A 16,972-nucleotide genomic window follows, 5' to 3' on the forward strand; every position below is an offset into this window, starting at 1 on the left:
ACTAGAGCTACCCTGGTGCCATCTTTGATAACGTCAGTCTTCCACAGAGAGGTCCTGGAACCAGGCATGCTTAGGAAGAAGCAGCTCAGAGTAATGATCGCTCTCACACCAAGGCTTCCGGCTGTCTTTAAGCCAAAGCCACCAGCGAGGGGGAAGTAGCATGTCAAGGGGAAGCAGGATTTAGCTGCTGCTGCATTACTTTGACCTGCTCTAAACACACTGAGCATCCAGTCGTTCACTGAGAACATGCCAGATATTGCAGTAAGCTCCTTATGTGGATTATTTTATTTAATCTTCATTACAAGCCTCTGAGGAAGCTATAGAGGATTAAATAAGTTAAATAACCTACTTAAGTACCTGTGGCTGGAGAGGGAGAGGCCAGGTTCAAATCTAGCACCCCTTTGCTTTTCCACAAACCTAAGTGGTTATAGTATTTTACATCTACATAGATAATTTTGTGAGTCCCATTTTTTTTTGGCTGTGCTAATTAATTTTGGGGTAAAAGATTAGAAGGCTGTCTCCATGTAAGCATATCTCAATCATATCCAAATATTACATTTTAGTATCTAAATGGCAACACCAGTTTTCTCATTAAATTCTACTAGTCAATGATAATTATAAAAACAAACAGCTTAAAATTATATACCAGGTACCTATCTACATGATTTAATGTATTATCTTATTTAATTTCTTCTAATTTTTTAAATTTTTTATTGAACTTTAGTTGATGTACAGTATTATGTGTTACAGATGTACAATATAGTGATTCACAATTTTTAAAGGTTATGCTCCGTTTATAGTTATTATAAAATATTGGCTATACTCTGCTCGTTTTACAGTAGGTCCTTATAGCTTATTTCATATGTAATAGTTTGTACCTCTTAATCTCCTACCCTTATTTTGCCCCTCCCCCTTCTCCCCACTAGTAACCACTTGTTTGTTCTCTATATCTGTGAATGTGCTTCTTTTTTGTTATTTTCACTAGTTGTTGTATCTTTAAAATTCCACATGTAAGTGATATCATACAGTACTTGTCTTTCTGTGAGTCCATATTTTAATTCATTATATGTGCTAATGTGTTTATTCAGGTTATTTTTTATCAAGTTATCAAAGTTTTTTGATATTTTAAAAACTAATTTTAATTAAATAATATATATTTCTTTTCCAATAATCCTAAAGAATAGACAAAAAGGTAAGAAAATCTGATTCCCTAAACCTTTATTACCACTTGTGTGCTTGTTTCAAAGGAGGTGAGGCATTCTGATGGCTGGGATACTCAGTTATTTTTTAGCTACATTTTTTTCCCTTAAAAAAATTCCACAGCCTAAGAAGCATGTACTGATTTTGATTTCTTCTACAGAAAAATGTTATCTGAGAGTATGTGTGGTTTTCATTCTTGATTTCTCTTGGAGGCATGATGGGACCCCCTGGGCCACGAGGGTTTCCTGGTCATCCAGGATTTCCAGGGGCAGCTGGTATTCCTGGGAGAGCTGATTCTGCTCCAGGGAAACCAGGCAACCAGGGACCACCTGGGTTGCCTGGAGTGCCAGGGTTGCCGGGACCTCCAGGATCAGATGGTAAAGTGCTCTTCATTCACATTCACTAGCATTTATGTTGCATTTGATATTTGCAGTATCATTCAGAAACCGTGACTTTCCAAATTTTAAAAACGTTATCTAATATTTCATAAGCCAAGTTAGTTGTATTAAAAGTACAAAAAAGTAAACTGATGTTGGACTGCCACATCTCTTAAATTATGTGAAAATATTTGGATGGGAATTTAAGTATGCTGATAGAATGTTGTAAATTAACACAATTTTTATTTTTTAAATGTAGTTGTCATTTTTATAGAGTTACGTATGGACCTGGCTTGAGTCAAACAGCTCTACAAAGCCTTTTGTGAAAAAACTGCTGTCCCAGGCAACCCCTTCTCCTATTCTCTCCTCCCCAGGGGCAATATTTTCCCCACAATTAGCTGGATTTCTTGGGATTTGCCTCTATATTGCCATTCAACATACTTGTGTTGCTATTTCTTAATTTTTCAGTTTGCGCATTATCTATTGACTTTCCTCTGTAGCGGGTGAATTCACCTCTTTCCCCACCCACCACACATATGCCATTTTCCACTCCTACAACCTATCAATATAGTTAGCGTCATAATTTTAGTTAAATAAATATGCAGTGTTTACACGGAAGGGTTATATAAATGCTATTCACCAGTTTAGCCATATAATAATATATGATACTGCTTTCCTAGCATAACAGTTTGGTAATGATTGTCATATCTTTGTGTGTTTGCTTGGTTTTCAATATACTTATTGCTAATTCAACCTCAAACCGTCCGGAATTGTATACATCTCTTAATCATACATTTTAACTCATTACTAGTATTAATCTCTTTGAATAAATCTCATCTGGAACTTTTTGACCTGTTTAAATTAGGTCAGGTTGCAATTTTAAAAGCTGATGCTGCGACACTGCCTGGAGATCTTCCTTCACCATTATCCTAGGAATTCTCTGTCTCTATCTCTCTGTCTGTCTCTGTCTCTCTGATTCTCTGTCTCTCTGGGTCCCTTTGTTTCCACAACTCATATATTTCTTCTAATGGTTTACTCATTATACTTTGTGAGAGAATGTGTATATTTGGGGTGTCTTCACTGTTTGAAATACCTTTATTCTACTGTGGAATTAGATTGATAGTTTGGTTGAATATAAAATTCTAGATTGGAATAATTTTTCCTCCAGGTTTTTGAAGGCATTTTCCATTGCTTTTTAGTGTCGTTACTGAGAAGTCCAGTAACCTTTAGATACTTGATTCTTTGTTTAAAATCCCTTTTCTTATTGAAAGCTTATAGGAATTCTCCTTTGTTTTCAATGTCCTTAAATTTCACTGTGATTTACCTCAGTGTGGGTACATTTGCAGGCACTAGGAGCAATTTAACACAAATCCTTCATTTCTGGAAAAATTTCTTGAAGTATTTCTTTTTTTTTTAAATGTATTTATTTTATTTATTTATTTTTGGCTGCATTGGGTCTTCGTTGTTGCATGCGGACTTTCTCTAGTTGCAGCAAGCGGGGGCTACTCTTCATTGCAGTGCGTGGGCTTCTCATTGAGGTGACTTCTCTTGTTTTGGATCACGGGCTCTAGGCACGTGGGCTTCGGTAGTTGTGGCACACAGGCTCAGTAGTTGTGGCTCGCGGGCTCAGTAGTTGTGGCTCACGGGCTCTAGAGCTCAGGCTCAGTAGTTGTGGCTCACAGGCTTAGTTGCTCCACAGCATGTGGGATCTTCCCAGACCAGGGCTCGAACCCGTGTCCCCTGCATTGGCAGGCGGATTCTTAACCACTGCGCCACCAAGGAAGCCCTTGGAGTATTTCTTTGAAGATACTTTGTCCTCCTTTTTTTTCCCTCTGTTTTCTATTTCTGGACTCAATATATTTGTCTGTTAGAGAATCAATCCTACATGTCTGTTTTTCAAATCTTCACTCTATTATTCTTCACCTTTTTATTTTTCTGCAACACTTTCTGGTAGACTTCCTCAACTCCATCTTCCAAGTCTGCTCCTGAATTTTTAAATTTCTGCTTTCATAACCATTTTTTTTAAATTTCTGAGGATTTTGTTGTTGTTGTTCTCTCTCTCTCTCTCTCTCTCTCTGTTGTTGTTCCCTTTTAATGTTTCTTTTTGCAGCAGCCTGTTTCTGTTTTGGGAATGAAATGCCTTCCCTTGTCTGCTTTCTAAACTATATAGTTTATTTTAAAGATTCCTTCTTACTTCATTGTCTGTTTCCTCCAGTTTTGAGGACGTTTGTTTTTTCCTGCTGCAGTTTTTGAGAAGGTTTTCTTACTATTTAGCTGCTTCTTTGACCAATCATCCTGTTTGGGGTCTCACTGTCATTCTACTTCAGAGGTACCAATTCTTGAACTTTGGAAGAGATTTCCTAGGTAAACTGTGTTCTGTTTCCGCTTTCCCCACAGCCTGCTTGGAATTCAGCTTTTTAAGGTCTGCTAAATCTTTTTACTTTTTTTTTTTTTTTTTGCTTTTGTTTCTCTTTTTCTTTGTCTTGAAAGATTATACCTTTTTATAATATTCTTTTACTGTCTGTTATCTTACTGGTATTTGGGGAGACAAGGAACTTATTGTTTGCATTTTATCTAACATTTTTAATCAGATGTCTCTGAATTTTTGCTTTTACAAACCCTGCTTTATGCTTTCTTTATTAGGTAATTATCGATAATTAAGGGGCAAAATATATTTGCCATATACTTACTTTTAGTTTTTTGTTTATTTGTTTTGTTTTGATATATTTGTTTGTTTTATTATCCACTACTTTGCTCTGCAACCCATTAAATTAGGGCTGAGATTAGGGAGAGTGTTATCAGTGGTTATGGTAGCAGAAGCTTGCTGTGACAATTGTATGGTCTATTTGTATACATATTCTTATAGCAGAGAGAAAGAATCATAAGAAAGGAATGGAAGAAAGAATGGTGTTGAGGGGGGATGGTGTGAATGAGAACACACCAAGCTCTACTTGTTCTATATCAGATGTATGTCAGATGTTCTATATCAGATGTTCACAAAAATTGTGTGATTCTCTCTGCCCGCCCCCTTTCCCGCTGGAAAGTTGTATATTGTAGTGCTGGGCCTCCTGGGCCACAAGGAATAAAAGGCAAAGTGGGTCCACCAGGAAGAAGAGGCTCAAAAGGAGAAAAAGGCAAGTATGCATCAAAGTAGAATTTCTAGAAAACAACATATGGAGGATTGGGAGGCATTGTGAAATGTACAATGTGGATTTCATTTAGATTCTTCACTCACCTTAGTTACCCCTGTGAGTACTTAACTCACTGTGTGCTTGTGATGTGATTAGAACTTACCGAAAAGTCAAATCTATATCTTACAGCATAAAGGAGACACTTACCTGCCATGAAATTTGCCTCAAAGTGATGACTTTTTCCACAGGATCCTCTCAATTCCTTGAAAAAAGCAGAGATAGGACAGTATCGATCTTTAATTTTGGTTTCTCTCTGTGGGTCCCATCTTTCCCAGACTCATCAAATACCTATAGCTCTATGTTTCTACACCCTAAATTGTTTGGTGCCTTTTTGACCAACTGAGTCAGGTGGGTATGAGAGCTGAGGAGTTTGACTGTCCTAAAGGCATTTTTTTAAACTAAAGGTCCTGATGATTAGAAAACGCACTATAGGGAATTATTAGCTGTAACATGCAATACAATCAATAATCCCTCTTAACATATTATTTGGATTCTTTAAATGCCCAGAGTTTATGCTCTAACCAATTTTGTTGTTGTTGTTTCAGCAGGAACCAAATTAAGAGACTTTGTTTTTTTTAGTAGGAACCAAATAAGAGACTTCTAAACTTTAAAAAATACGAAACTTTCTTATTTTCAAAGTTTCTTCCATAGAATCAGACATCGGCTTTTCCCCTAGATTTTGTCAGTTTGCGTTTATTAAGACAGAACACCCCATTTGTCTGGAAATGATATGTCCACCCACATAGACCATAGCTACCTCCAGGTCATGCCCTGTGCTCTCCACATCACATGTTATCAGTTATCTGTGATAAGAATTGTGCACATCAGACCCTTTTTGTTCTTATTCGCACTATTGGTTTTGTATAGTAAAGACTTTATTGGGATTTCATTCAGGAAATTTGACAAAGCTGCCTTTTATCCTCTGTCTAGGAAGCACAGGGCTCTGTGCCTGCCAGCCTTGTCCCTCAGGCCCACCCGGCCCTCCAGGACTTCCTGGGAGGCAAGGGAGTAAAGGAGACTTGGGACTCCCTGGGCGACTTGGAGAAAAAGGTTACCCAGGCCTTCCTGGTGCCAGAGGATCTCCAGGGCCACCAGTGAGTAACTCTCTCCAGTATCAATCTTTCTAGTTAAAAGAGACTGGTAGAGATAGAATTCACTTGTACCTCTCTCCAATTTATAGTGATATATATATTGTATGTTTTGAATCTATAAGTATATTCATGACAAAAAATCATCTCTATCCTTTCATTCATTCATTCATCATTCATTCATTTCTTCAGTCAACTAATATTTATTGAGCACCTACTATGTTCCAGGTACTATTCCAGGTGCTGGGGATACAGCAGGGACCAGAACACTATCTCTGCCCTCTGGGGGCCTCTACTCTGTTGGGAGGACATACACCATATAACAGATAGACGGGTGAATATAGAGTATGGCCGACGGCAATAAAGGCCGTCACCATCTGGTGTGGCTTGCGTGGAGAGAGTGAGGGAAAGAGCAGACCTGAAGTGAAATGGCTGGAGGTTAGGAGGGGTTGGAGAACATGGAGCATTGCAGGTGGGTTGGCTTCGAGCTTGTACTCTGGATGACATAGAACAGCCAGCGGAGAGTTTTAAGGAGAGAGGAGTCTGACAATAGTTTTAATTGGATCACTCAGGCAGCTTTGTTAAGAACAGACCAGAAGAGACAAGGGAAGAAGTAGGGAGATTTAGCTGGGCTATTGCTGCAGTAATCCTGGTGAAATATGATGGCGGACAGGTGTACCTATTACTGTTGGGTGTGACGGGAAGTGGTCAGATTCTGGGTATATTTTGACCATAGAGCCAACAGACTGGCTGTGAGGCTGGATGTGGGATATGAAAAGCAGGGAAATAAAGGATGGGGCCAAGATGGACAGACAATGTGAGGAGCAGGCCTGGGGGGCAGGAAAGGGAGCAGTGCTGTTGGGCACATTTTAAGTTTGGGGTGCCGATTAGACGAGCAGGCGGAGGTCTCAAGTGGGCTGTGGGATGAGATTCAAGTGAGGGATCCAGATGAGAGATCGGGTGGAGCTGTAGATATCGGCTTCGTCAGAGTTTATGTTATATTTCGTGCCAGAGGATGCATGAGATCTTGCGGTGACTTCTATTTGCTGACCATTCCAAGGGACCATTCCAAGTGACTCGGGCTGAGGCAGAGCGGTCCCTCAGAATAAAATCAGTGCCCCTGGGGGCCCTCCCCTGGAGGCTGGAGACAGCCCTTATTACAGGGGCTTAATCCTTGGGTGGCCAGGAGCCCAACCATCAGCCCCTGTGCACTCTTTTCCATTTTCCCCAGGAAATCTCATGAAACTAAGGTTCCAGTCTGAGAGCCTTAAGTGAGGGTGATGGTTAAGCTCTTCCTGCACCAACCTTGTCAACTCAACGAGAAGTTAGGTCCTTAATATGCATATGTTGAATAAACATAATTGTAATTATCAATATTAAGTAGGCTGCATTTTATTGTCTGCTTCTTTAATTCAACTTTTTATAGTCATTTTTTAATTTTTTATTTTTTAAAACAATCTTTTTTTAAATTTATTTTTGGCTGCGTTGGATCTTTGTTGCTGTGCACGGGGCTTCTCTAGTTGTGACGATCAGGGGCTACTCTGCGTTGTGGTGCGTGGGCTTCTCGTTGCGGTGGCATCTCTTGTTGCGGAGCATGGGCTCTAAGCACGTGGGCTTCAGTAGTTGCAGCACGCAGGCTCAGTAGTTGTGGCTCACGGGCTTAGTTGCTCTGCGGCATGTGGGATCTTCCCAGACCAGGGCTCAAACCTGTGTCCCCTGCATTGGCAGGCGGATTCTTAACCACTGCGCCACCAGGGAAGTCCCATAGTTATTTTTTTATGTTGTTACCTAATCTTCATAATGAAGGTTTTATTGGCTCTAAAATATTTTTCTTCCTTCACATTGAGTCGCTTCTCAGAGCTAACATCTTGGAGTGTGGATTACTAGTTCAGCCAGGGTTATCCTGGCGGAGGTTTATGTAATTCAGTTGCTCCAGGACTTACCTCTTAATTTAAAAAAAAAAATTATTTTAAATTAAAGTGTAGTTGATTTACAATGTTGCATTAAACTGGCCGTATTTCTGATGTCTCTGTTCTGTGTATGATTCTGTCCATATGACTTCTCTGTACTAAATTCATCTCACTGTGATCACAGTTAGGGACCAAGTTCATACTATGGGGCACAGGAAAGGAAAGGAGGGAGGGAGGGATGGACAGAAAGAGGGAGCTTGAAGGACCCACAGACAAGCATTCTTGGGTGTTCTCACTCCGCTGTACATCTCTCTCCTCTGCTGGTCCCTGGCTCCAGAAGCCACAGATTTGTGGGAAAGTAGAAAACAGAAAAGTAGGTTTAAGTTCTTTGCAGTTTTTCCTGTGGTTGGACCAAAGCCTTGTATTCATTGCCTTAGCCTGAGAGCAGTTCCCAGGATGGGGGTTTGCCACCACGATGCTCTATTGGAAGGCACAGGGCTTAGGAGCACATGGACCAAGCTTCAAATCCCAACTCTGACATTGGTGAGCTCTGTGGTGTTCCTGTAAGATGGATATAACAACACCTGTCCTACGAGTTTGTTGGTAAGAATTCAATTCAACAGTATATTCTGAGAGCTACAAGGTACACACCAGTGAACCAGATGGCCAGGGTCGCTGCCCCTGAGGAGTTGCAGCGCAAACCAAAGGTCACAAACTGCCATGGACTAAATCTGAACCTCCAGCGTGTTTCATTCTGTCCTCACAGTGTTTGCTTTTGTACTATTAATATGTTTATGGCTGCCCTTGAGAAATTGGAAGCCCATTAGCACAGATCACTGGATCCCCACCACTGCCGGAAGCTGAGGAGGTCTGGGGGCTCGAGTCTCCACCATGCCCTCTCGCCTGCTTTTCGGAAGAGCATGGCCCCCCAGTGGGCATCCATGGTTGAAGTTCCTGACCTAGACTGTGTATAAAATAACTAGTACTTGCCCGGCAGAGAGGATTTCTTGTGGCTGCTGAGATTTTGTTGTTGTGTATTTTTTTTACATCTTTATTGGAGTATAATTGCTTTACAATGGTGTGTTAGTTTCTGCTGTATAACAAAGTGAATCAGCTATACATATACATATATCCCCATATCCCCTCCCTCTTGCATCTCCCTCCCACCCTCCTTATCCCACCCCTCTAGCTGGACACAAAGCACCGAGCTGATCTCCCTGTGCTATGTGACTGCTTCCCACTAGCTATCTATTTTACATTTGGTAATGTATGTATGTCCATGCCACTCGCTCACTTCATCCCAGCTTACCCTTCCCCCTCCCCATGTCCTCAAGTCCATTCTCTACATCTGCATCTTTATTCCTGTCCTCCCCATAGGTTCTTCAGAAACTTTTTTTTTTTTGATTCCATATATATGTGTTAGCATATCGTATTTGTTTTTCTCTTTCTGACTTACTTCACTCTGTATGACAGTTTCTAGGTCCATCCACCTCACTACAAATAACTCAATTTGCTTTCTTTTTATGGATGAGTAATATTCCATAGTATATATGTGCCACATCTTCTTCATCCATTCATCTGTTTATGGACACTTAGATTGCTTCCATGTCTTGGCTATGGTAAATAGAGCTGCAGTGAACATTGTGGTACATGACTCTTTTTGAATTATGGTTTTCTCAGGGTATATGCCCAGTAGTGGGATTGCTGGGTCATATAGTAGTTCTATTTTTAGTTTTCTAAGGAACCTCCGTACTGTTCTCCATAGTGGCTGTATCAATTTACATTCCCACCAACAGTGCAAGAGGGTTCCCTTTTCTCCACATCCTCTCCAGCATTTTATTGTTTGTAGATTTTTTGATGATGGCCATTCTGACTGGTGTGAGGTGATACCTCATCGTAGTTTTGATTTGCATTTCTCTAATGATTAGTGATGTTGAGCATCCTTTCATGTGTTTGTTGGCAATCTGTATATCTTCTTTGGAGAAATGTCTATTTAGGTCTTCTGCCCATTTTTAGATTGTTTGTTTGTCTTTTTGATAGTGAGCTGCATGAGCTGCTTGTATATTTTGGAAATTAATCCTTTGTCAGTTGCTTCGTTTGCAAATATTTTTTCCCATTCTGAGGGTTGTCTTTTCATCTTGTTTATTGTTTCCTTTGCTGTGCAAAATCTTTTAAGTTTCATTAGGTCCCATTTGTTTATTTTTGTTTTTATTTCCATTTCTCTAGGAGGTGGGGCTAAAAGGATCTTGCTGTGATTTATGTCATAGAGTGTTCTGCTTATGTTTTCCTCTAAGAGTTTTATAGTGTCTTGTCTTATATTTAGGTCTTTAATCCATTTTGAGTTTATTTTTATGCGTAGTGTTAGGGAGTGTTCTAATTTCATTCTTTTACATGTACCTGTCCAGTTTTCCCAGCACCACTTATTGAAGAGGCTGTCTTTTCTCTATTGTATATTCTTGCCTCCTTTATCAAAGATAGGGTGACCATATGTGCGTGGGTTTATCTCTGGAATTTCTATCCTGTTCCTTTGATCTATATTTCTGTTTTTGTGCCAGCACCATACTGTCTTGATTACTGTAGCTTTGTAGTATAGTCTGATGTCTGAGAGCCTGATTCCTCCAGCTCCGTTTTTCTTTCTCAAGATTGCTTTGGCTATTCGGGGTCTCTTGTGTTTCCATACAAATTGTGAAATTTTTGTTCTAGTTCTGTGAAAAATGCCATTGGTAGTTTGATAGGGGTTGCATTGAATCTGTAGATTGCTTTGGGCAGTATAGTCATTTTCACAATGTTGATTCATCCAGTCCAAGAACATGGTATATCTCTCCATCTGTTTGTATCATCGTTAATTTCTTTCATCACTGTCTTGTAGTTTTCTGCATAAAGGCCTTTTGTCTTTTTAGGTAGGTTTATTCCTAGGTATTTTATTCTTTTTGTTGCAGTGGTAAATGGAAGTGTTTCCTTAATTTCTCTTTCAGATTTTTCATCATTAGTGTATAGGAATGCAAGAGATTTCTGTGCATAATTTTGTATCCTACTACTTTACCAAATTCACTGATTAGCTCTAGTAGTTTTCTGGTAGCATCATTATGTATAGTATCATGTCATCTGCAAACAGTGACACTTTACTTCTTCTTTTCTGATTTGGATTCCTTTTATTTCTTTTTCTTCTCTGATTTCTGTGGCTAAAACTTCCAAAACTATGTTGAATAATAGTGATGAGAGTGGGTAACCTTGTCTTGTTCCTGGTCTTAGAGGAAATGGTTTCAGTTTTTCACCACTGAGAAAGATGTTGGCTGTGGGTTTGTCATATATGGCCTTTATTATGTTGAGGTAAGTTCCCTCTATGTCTACATTCTGGAGGGTTTTTATCATAAATGGGTGCTGAATTTTGGCAAAAGTTTTTTCTGCATCTATTGAGATGATCATATGGCTTTTCTTCAATTTGTTAATATGGTGCATCACATTGATTGATTTGCGTATACTGAAGAACCTTTCATTCTTGGGATAAACCCCGCTTGATCATGGTGTATGATCCTTTTAATGTGCTGTTGGATTCTGTTTGCTAGTACTTTGTTGAGGATTTTTGCATCTATGTTCATCAGTGATATTGGCCTGTAGTTTTCTTTTCTTGTGACATCTTTGTCTGGTCTTCTTATCAGGGTGATGGTGGCCTCGTAGAATGAGTTGGAGAGTGTTCCTCCCTCTGCTATATTTTGGAAGAGTTTGACAAGGATAGGTGTTAGCTCTTCTCTAAATGTTTGATAGAATTCACCTGTGACACCATCTGGTCCTGGCCTTTTGTTTGTTGGAAGATTTGTAATCACAGTTTCAATTTCAGTGCTTGTGATTGGTCTGTTTATATTTTCTATTTCTTCCTGGTTCAGTCTTGGAGGGTTGTGCTTTTCTAAAAATTTTTCCATTTCTTCCATTTTATTGGCATATTGTTGCTTGTAGTAATATCTCATGATTATCTCATGATTGGCATATTGTTGCTTGTAGTAATATCTCATGATTGGGGTTGTGTTCCTATCTTGCTATTTCTGCAGTGTCAGTTGTTACTTCTCCTTTTTCATTTCTAATTTTACTGATTGGAGGCTTCTCCCTTTTTCTCTTGATGAGTCTGGCTAATGGTTTATCAATTTTACCTTCTCAAAGAACCAGCTTTTAGTTTTATTGATCTTTCCTGTCATTTCCTTCATTTCTTTTTCATTTATTTCTGATCTGATCTTTATGATTTCTTTCCCTCTGCTTACTTTGGGATATTTTGTTCTTCGTTCTCTAATTGCTTTAGATGTAAGGTTAGTTTGTTTATTTGAGGTGTTTCTTGTTTCTTGAGGTAACATTCTATTGCTATAAACTCCCCTCTTAGAACTGCTTTTGCTGCATCCCATGGGTTTTGGGTCATCATGTTTTCATTGTCATTTGTTTCTAGGTATTTTTTAATTTCTTTTTTGATTTCTTCAGTGATCTCTTGGTTATTTAGTAGCGTATTGTTTAGCCTCCATGTGTTTGTATTTTTTTACAGATTTTTTCCTGTAATTGATATCTAGTCTCATAATGTTGTGGTTGGAAATGATACTTGATATGATTTCAATTTTTTAAATTTACCAAGGCTTGATTTGTTACCCAAGATATGATCTATCCTGGAGAATGTTCCATGCGCACTTGAGAAGAAAGTGTATTCTGTTGTTTTGGGATGGAACATCCTATAAATATCAATTAAGTCCATCATGTTTAATGTATCATTTAAAGCTTGTGTTTCCTTATTTATTTTCATTTTGGATGATCTGTCCATTGGTGAAAGAGGGGTGTTAAAGTCCCCTACTATGACTGTGTTACCATCGATTTCCCCTTTTATGGCTGTTAGCATGTGCCTTAGGTATTAAGGTGCTCCTATGTTGGGTGCATAAATATTTACAATTGTTATATCTTCTTCTTGGATTGATCCCTTGATCATTATTTAGTGTCCTTCTTTGTCTCTTGTAATAGTCTTTATTTTAAAGTCTATTTTTTCTGATATGAGAATTGCTACTCCAGCTATCTTTTGATTTCCATTTGCATGGAATATCTTTTTCCATCCCCTCACTTTCAGTCTGTATGTGTCCCTAGGTCTGAAGTGGGTGTCTTGTAGACAGCATATATACAGGTCTTGTTTTTGTATCCATTCAGCCAGTCTATGTCTTTTGGTTGGAGCATTTAATCCATTTACATTTAAGGTAATTTTCGATATGTATGTTCCTTAATTGTTTTGGGTTTGTTATTGTAGGTCTTTTCCTTCTCTTGTGTTTCCTGCCTAGAGAAGTTCCTTTAGCATTTGTTTTAAAGCTGGTTTGGTGGTGCTGAATTCTCTTAGCTTTTGCTTGTCTGTAAAGGTTTTAATTTCTCCATCAAATCTGAATGAGATTCTTGCTGGGTAGAGTAATCTTGTTTGTAGGTTTTTCCCTTTTATCACTTTAAATATGTCCTGACACTCCCTTCTGGCTTGCGGAGCTCCTGCTGAAAGATCAGCTGTTAACCTTTTGGGGATTCCCTTGTATGTTATTTGTTGCTTTTCCCTTGCTGCTTTTAATATTTTTTCTTTGTGTTTAATTTTTGATAGTTTGGTTAATATGTGTCTTGACATGTTTCTCCTTGGATTTATCCTGTATGGACTCTCTGTGCTTCCTGGACTTGATTGACTATTTCCTTTCCCATGTTAGGGAAGTTTTCAACTATAATCTCTTCAAATATTTTCTCAGTCCCTTTTTTTCTCTTCTTCTTCTGGGACCCCTATAATTCAAATGTTGGTACGTTTAATGCTGTCCCAGAGGTCTCTGTGACTGCCCTCAATTCTTTTCATTCTTTTTTCTTTATTCTGCTCTGCAGTAGTTATTTCCACTATTTTATCTTCCAGGTCACTTATCTGTTCTTCTGCCTCACTTATTCTGCTATTGATTCCTTCTAGAGAATTTTTAATTTCATTTATTGTGTTGTTCATCATTGTTTGTTTGCTCTTTGGTTCTTCTGTGTCCTTGTTAAACGTTTCTTGTATTTTCTCCATTCTATTTCCAAGACTTTGGATATCTTTGCTATCATTACTCTGAATTCTTTTTCAGGTAGACTGCCTATTTCCTCTTCATTTGTTTGGTCTGATGCGTTTTTACCTTGCTCCTTCATCTGCTGTATGTTTCTCTGTCTTCTCATTTTGCTTAACTTACCGTGTTTAGGGTCTCCTTTGCGTAGCCGGCAGGTTTGTAGTTCCCGTTGTTTTTGGTGTCTGCCCCCAGTGACTAAGGTTGGTTCAGTGGGTTGTGTAGGCTTCCTGGTGGAGGGGACTGGTGGCTGTGTTCTGGTGGATGAGGCTGGATCTTGTCCTTCTGGTGGGCAGGACCGCATCTGGTGGTGTGTTTTGGGGTGTCTGTGAACTTATTATGATTTTAGGCAACCTCTCTGCTAATAGGTGGGGTTGTGTTCCTATCTTGCTATTTGTTTGGCATAGGATGTCCAGCACTGTAGCTTGCTGGTCGCTCAATGGAGTTGGGTCTTAGTGTTGAGATGGAGATCTCTGTGAGAGCTTTCGCTGTTTGATATTACGTGGAGCTGGGAGGCCTCTGGTGGACCAGTGTCCTGAACTTGGCTCTCCCACCTCAGAGGCTCAAGCCTGACACCTGGTCAGAGCACCAAGACCCTGTCAGCCACACGGCTCAGAAGAAATGTGAGAAAAAAATAAATAAAATAAATAAATAAAGTTATTAAAATAATAAAACTTATTAAAAATAAAAAAGTAATAAAAAAAGAAAGATAGAAAGAAGAGAGCAACCAAACTAAAAAACAAATCCACCAATGATAACAAGCGCTCAAAACTATACTAAAAAATAAAACGGACAGACAGAACCCTAGGACAAATGGTAAAAGTAAAGCTATACAGACAAAATCACACAAAGAAGCATACACTTACACCCTCAGAAAAAGAGAGAAAGGAAAAAAATATGTATATATATATTAATTAAAAAAAGGAAGAGAGCAACCAAATCAATAAACAAATCTACCAATGACAATAAGCTCTAAATACTAAAGTAAGATAAACATAAAGCCAGAAACAAATTAGATGCAGAAAACAAACCCCAAGTCTACAGTTGCTCCCAAAGTCCACCACTTCAATTTTGGGTTGATTCGTTGACTATTCAGGTATTCCAGAGATGATTGTGGAGCTTTAATCCGCTGCCCCTGAGGCTGCTGGGAGAGGTTTCCCTTTCTCTTCTTTGTTCGCACAGCTCCTGGGGCTCAGCTTTGGATTTGGCCCCCCTCTGCGTGTAGGTCGCCGGAGGGCGTCTGTTCCCCGCCCAGACAGGACGGGGTTAAAGGAGCAGCTGATCTGGGGGCTCTGCTCACTCAGACCGGGGAGAGGGAGGGGCACGGAATGCGGGGCGAGCCTGCGGCGGCAGAGGTCGGTGTGATGTTGCCACAGCCTGAGGCGCACCGTGTGTTCTCCCGGGGAAGTTGTACCTGGATCCCGGGACCCTGGCAGTGGCGGGCTGCACAGGCTCCCGGGAGGGGAGGTGTGGAGAGTGACCTGTGCTCGCACACAGGCCTCTTGGTGGCTGCAGCAGCAGCCTTAGCGTCTCATGCCCGTCTCTGGTGTCCGCGCTGTTAGCCGCGGCTCGCGCCCGTCTCTGGAGCTCATTTAGGTGGTGCTCTGAATGGGAGTATTGAGTAGTGTGTGGAGCTGTATTTTCTGTACATTAAATGGCTCCCAATCATTTTGTCCACTTTAGTTTTGATACCTGTTGTATACATTTTAGGCTTTTTCTTTGCTCTTACTGTTTGATGCTGCCATTGTCCTTTCTCTACTTGTACCTCTACCCCCCTTTGTAGTTCACTGCTCATGAACTAATAGAGGCCAGTTAAAAAGATAATTAAGCTTGCTTGACCATGCTGTTAAGATTGTATGAAAAAAAGACAAAGTGGCATCTGTGTAAGCAAAGCAAGTGGTCTGCTCAGTCATTTTTACCTCCTTCCAAATTCTTGTCTGTGTTTCTTGATCATTGAGGTCACCAGATAAGTGACCTTAAGCTATATACAGTGCTTCTATAACTGTATTTACTGTAATGCTTGGTCATTCTCATATACCAGAGGTAGGATTACAGATTTTTGATATGTCTTACTATTTAATAACATGTAACACAAAACTGTGACTGAAATAGTCCAGGCTCAGGGCAGTGTTGAAGTTAAAAGATGATGAGCCCATTGGCCAAAATCAGTTGTTTACTTGCCATACAGAGGAAATACATTGATTACAGAAAGATTCCTTCTCTTGCTCATCAATGTCCTACAATATCACAGTGTTTTTCATCACATTCATTCCTAAACCTCTGTGTTCTGCTCTAGTGCCAGCTGCAGTGGTTAACCTCTCCCCTCCTTTCCTCCCAATTCTACATGACAACACTCAAGATAGTTAACTTTTTTAATTGTAAATTATTTTGAGATAAATTTTTATGTTATGACTCACAAGAAGTTACACAATCATACCCAGAGGTCCCATGTACACTTCACCTGGCTTCCCCCAGTGAATATCTTACAGAACCGCAGTACATTACCAAAACCAAGAAACTGACAGTGACACATTTCTGCTGACTCAGGCACAGTGGTTACTCAGATGCCACCAGCTTTCACAGGCAGTTCAAGAACCTCAGTTTTGTAAGGCAGGACCCCCCCTTGGAAGGTGGGGAAGAGAATGACACCAACAGTACCAAACTAGAATCTAGAACAGGTGATTTAGAAGGAAAGAAGAGAGAGGTTAGATGTATACAAATAACTTTTGACCCATCACGGTTAAACTGATTTTTTCCTCGTGTTTTTTACCAAGGGAAAACCTGGTACCTCAGGACCACCTGGCAGCAAAGGAGAAAAAGGTGACCTGGTTGTATCAAGAGTGAAAGGTGGGCGTAATCAATCAGCTCCCTGCCATTTTCTGAATGATGTATGAACCATTCTCTTGCATTAATTTCTCCTGTGACTGCAGATGAATTCTATAATAAGATTTGGGACTGTTGCGATTGCTTAAAAAAAATACTCCCTGCCCTTCAGAGTCGTGTGAATGTTGAGCCTAAATCCTGTGCTCAAATCCTCATTGTTGTGAACTGGGTTTGAAACAAGACCTCCTTTGGTTTGCCTAGCATTTATTCAGTGCATTCTAGTATCCTGTATTAATCAAGAATATTTTGGTT

The 16,972-nt window shown here is 39.7% G+C and overlaps 1 protein-coding gene across 1 annotated transcript in view; it reads left to right on the forward strand.

Moving 5' to 3' along the window:
* COL4A4 (collagen type IV alpha 4 chain) overlaps positions 1-16,972 on the forward strand; it is a 121,036-nt gene that overhangs the window by 48,287 nt on the left and 55,777 nt on the right. The window contains exons 19-22 of the mRNA XM_030831177.2: positions 1,413-1,577; positions 4,622-4,715; positions 5,703-5,862; positions 16,612-16,684. Coding sequence (XP_030687037.2) covers positions 1,413-1,577; positions 4,622-4,715; positions 5,703-5,862; positions 16,612-16,684 — 492 coding nt within the window. The remainder of the gene's footprint in view (positions 1-1,412; positions 1,578-4,621; positions 4,716-5,702; positions 5,863-16,611; positions 16,685-16,972) is intronic.

Source organism: Globicephala melas, chromosome 7, assembly GCF_963455315.2.
Source record: "Globicephala melas chromosome 7, mGloMel1.2, whole genome shotgun sequence".
NCBI lineage: Eukaryota > Metazoa > Chordata > Mammalia > Artiodactyla > Delphinidae > Globicephala > Globicephala melas.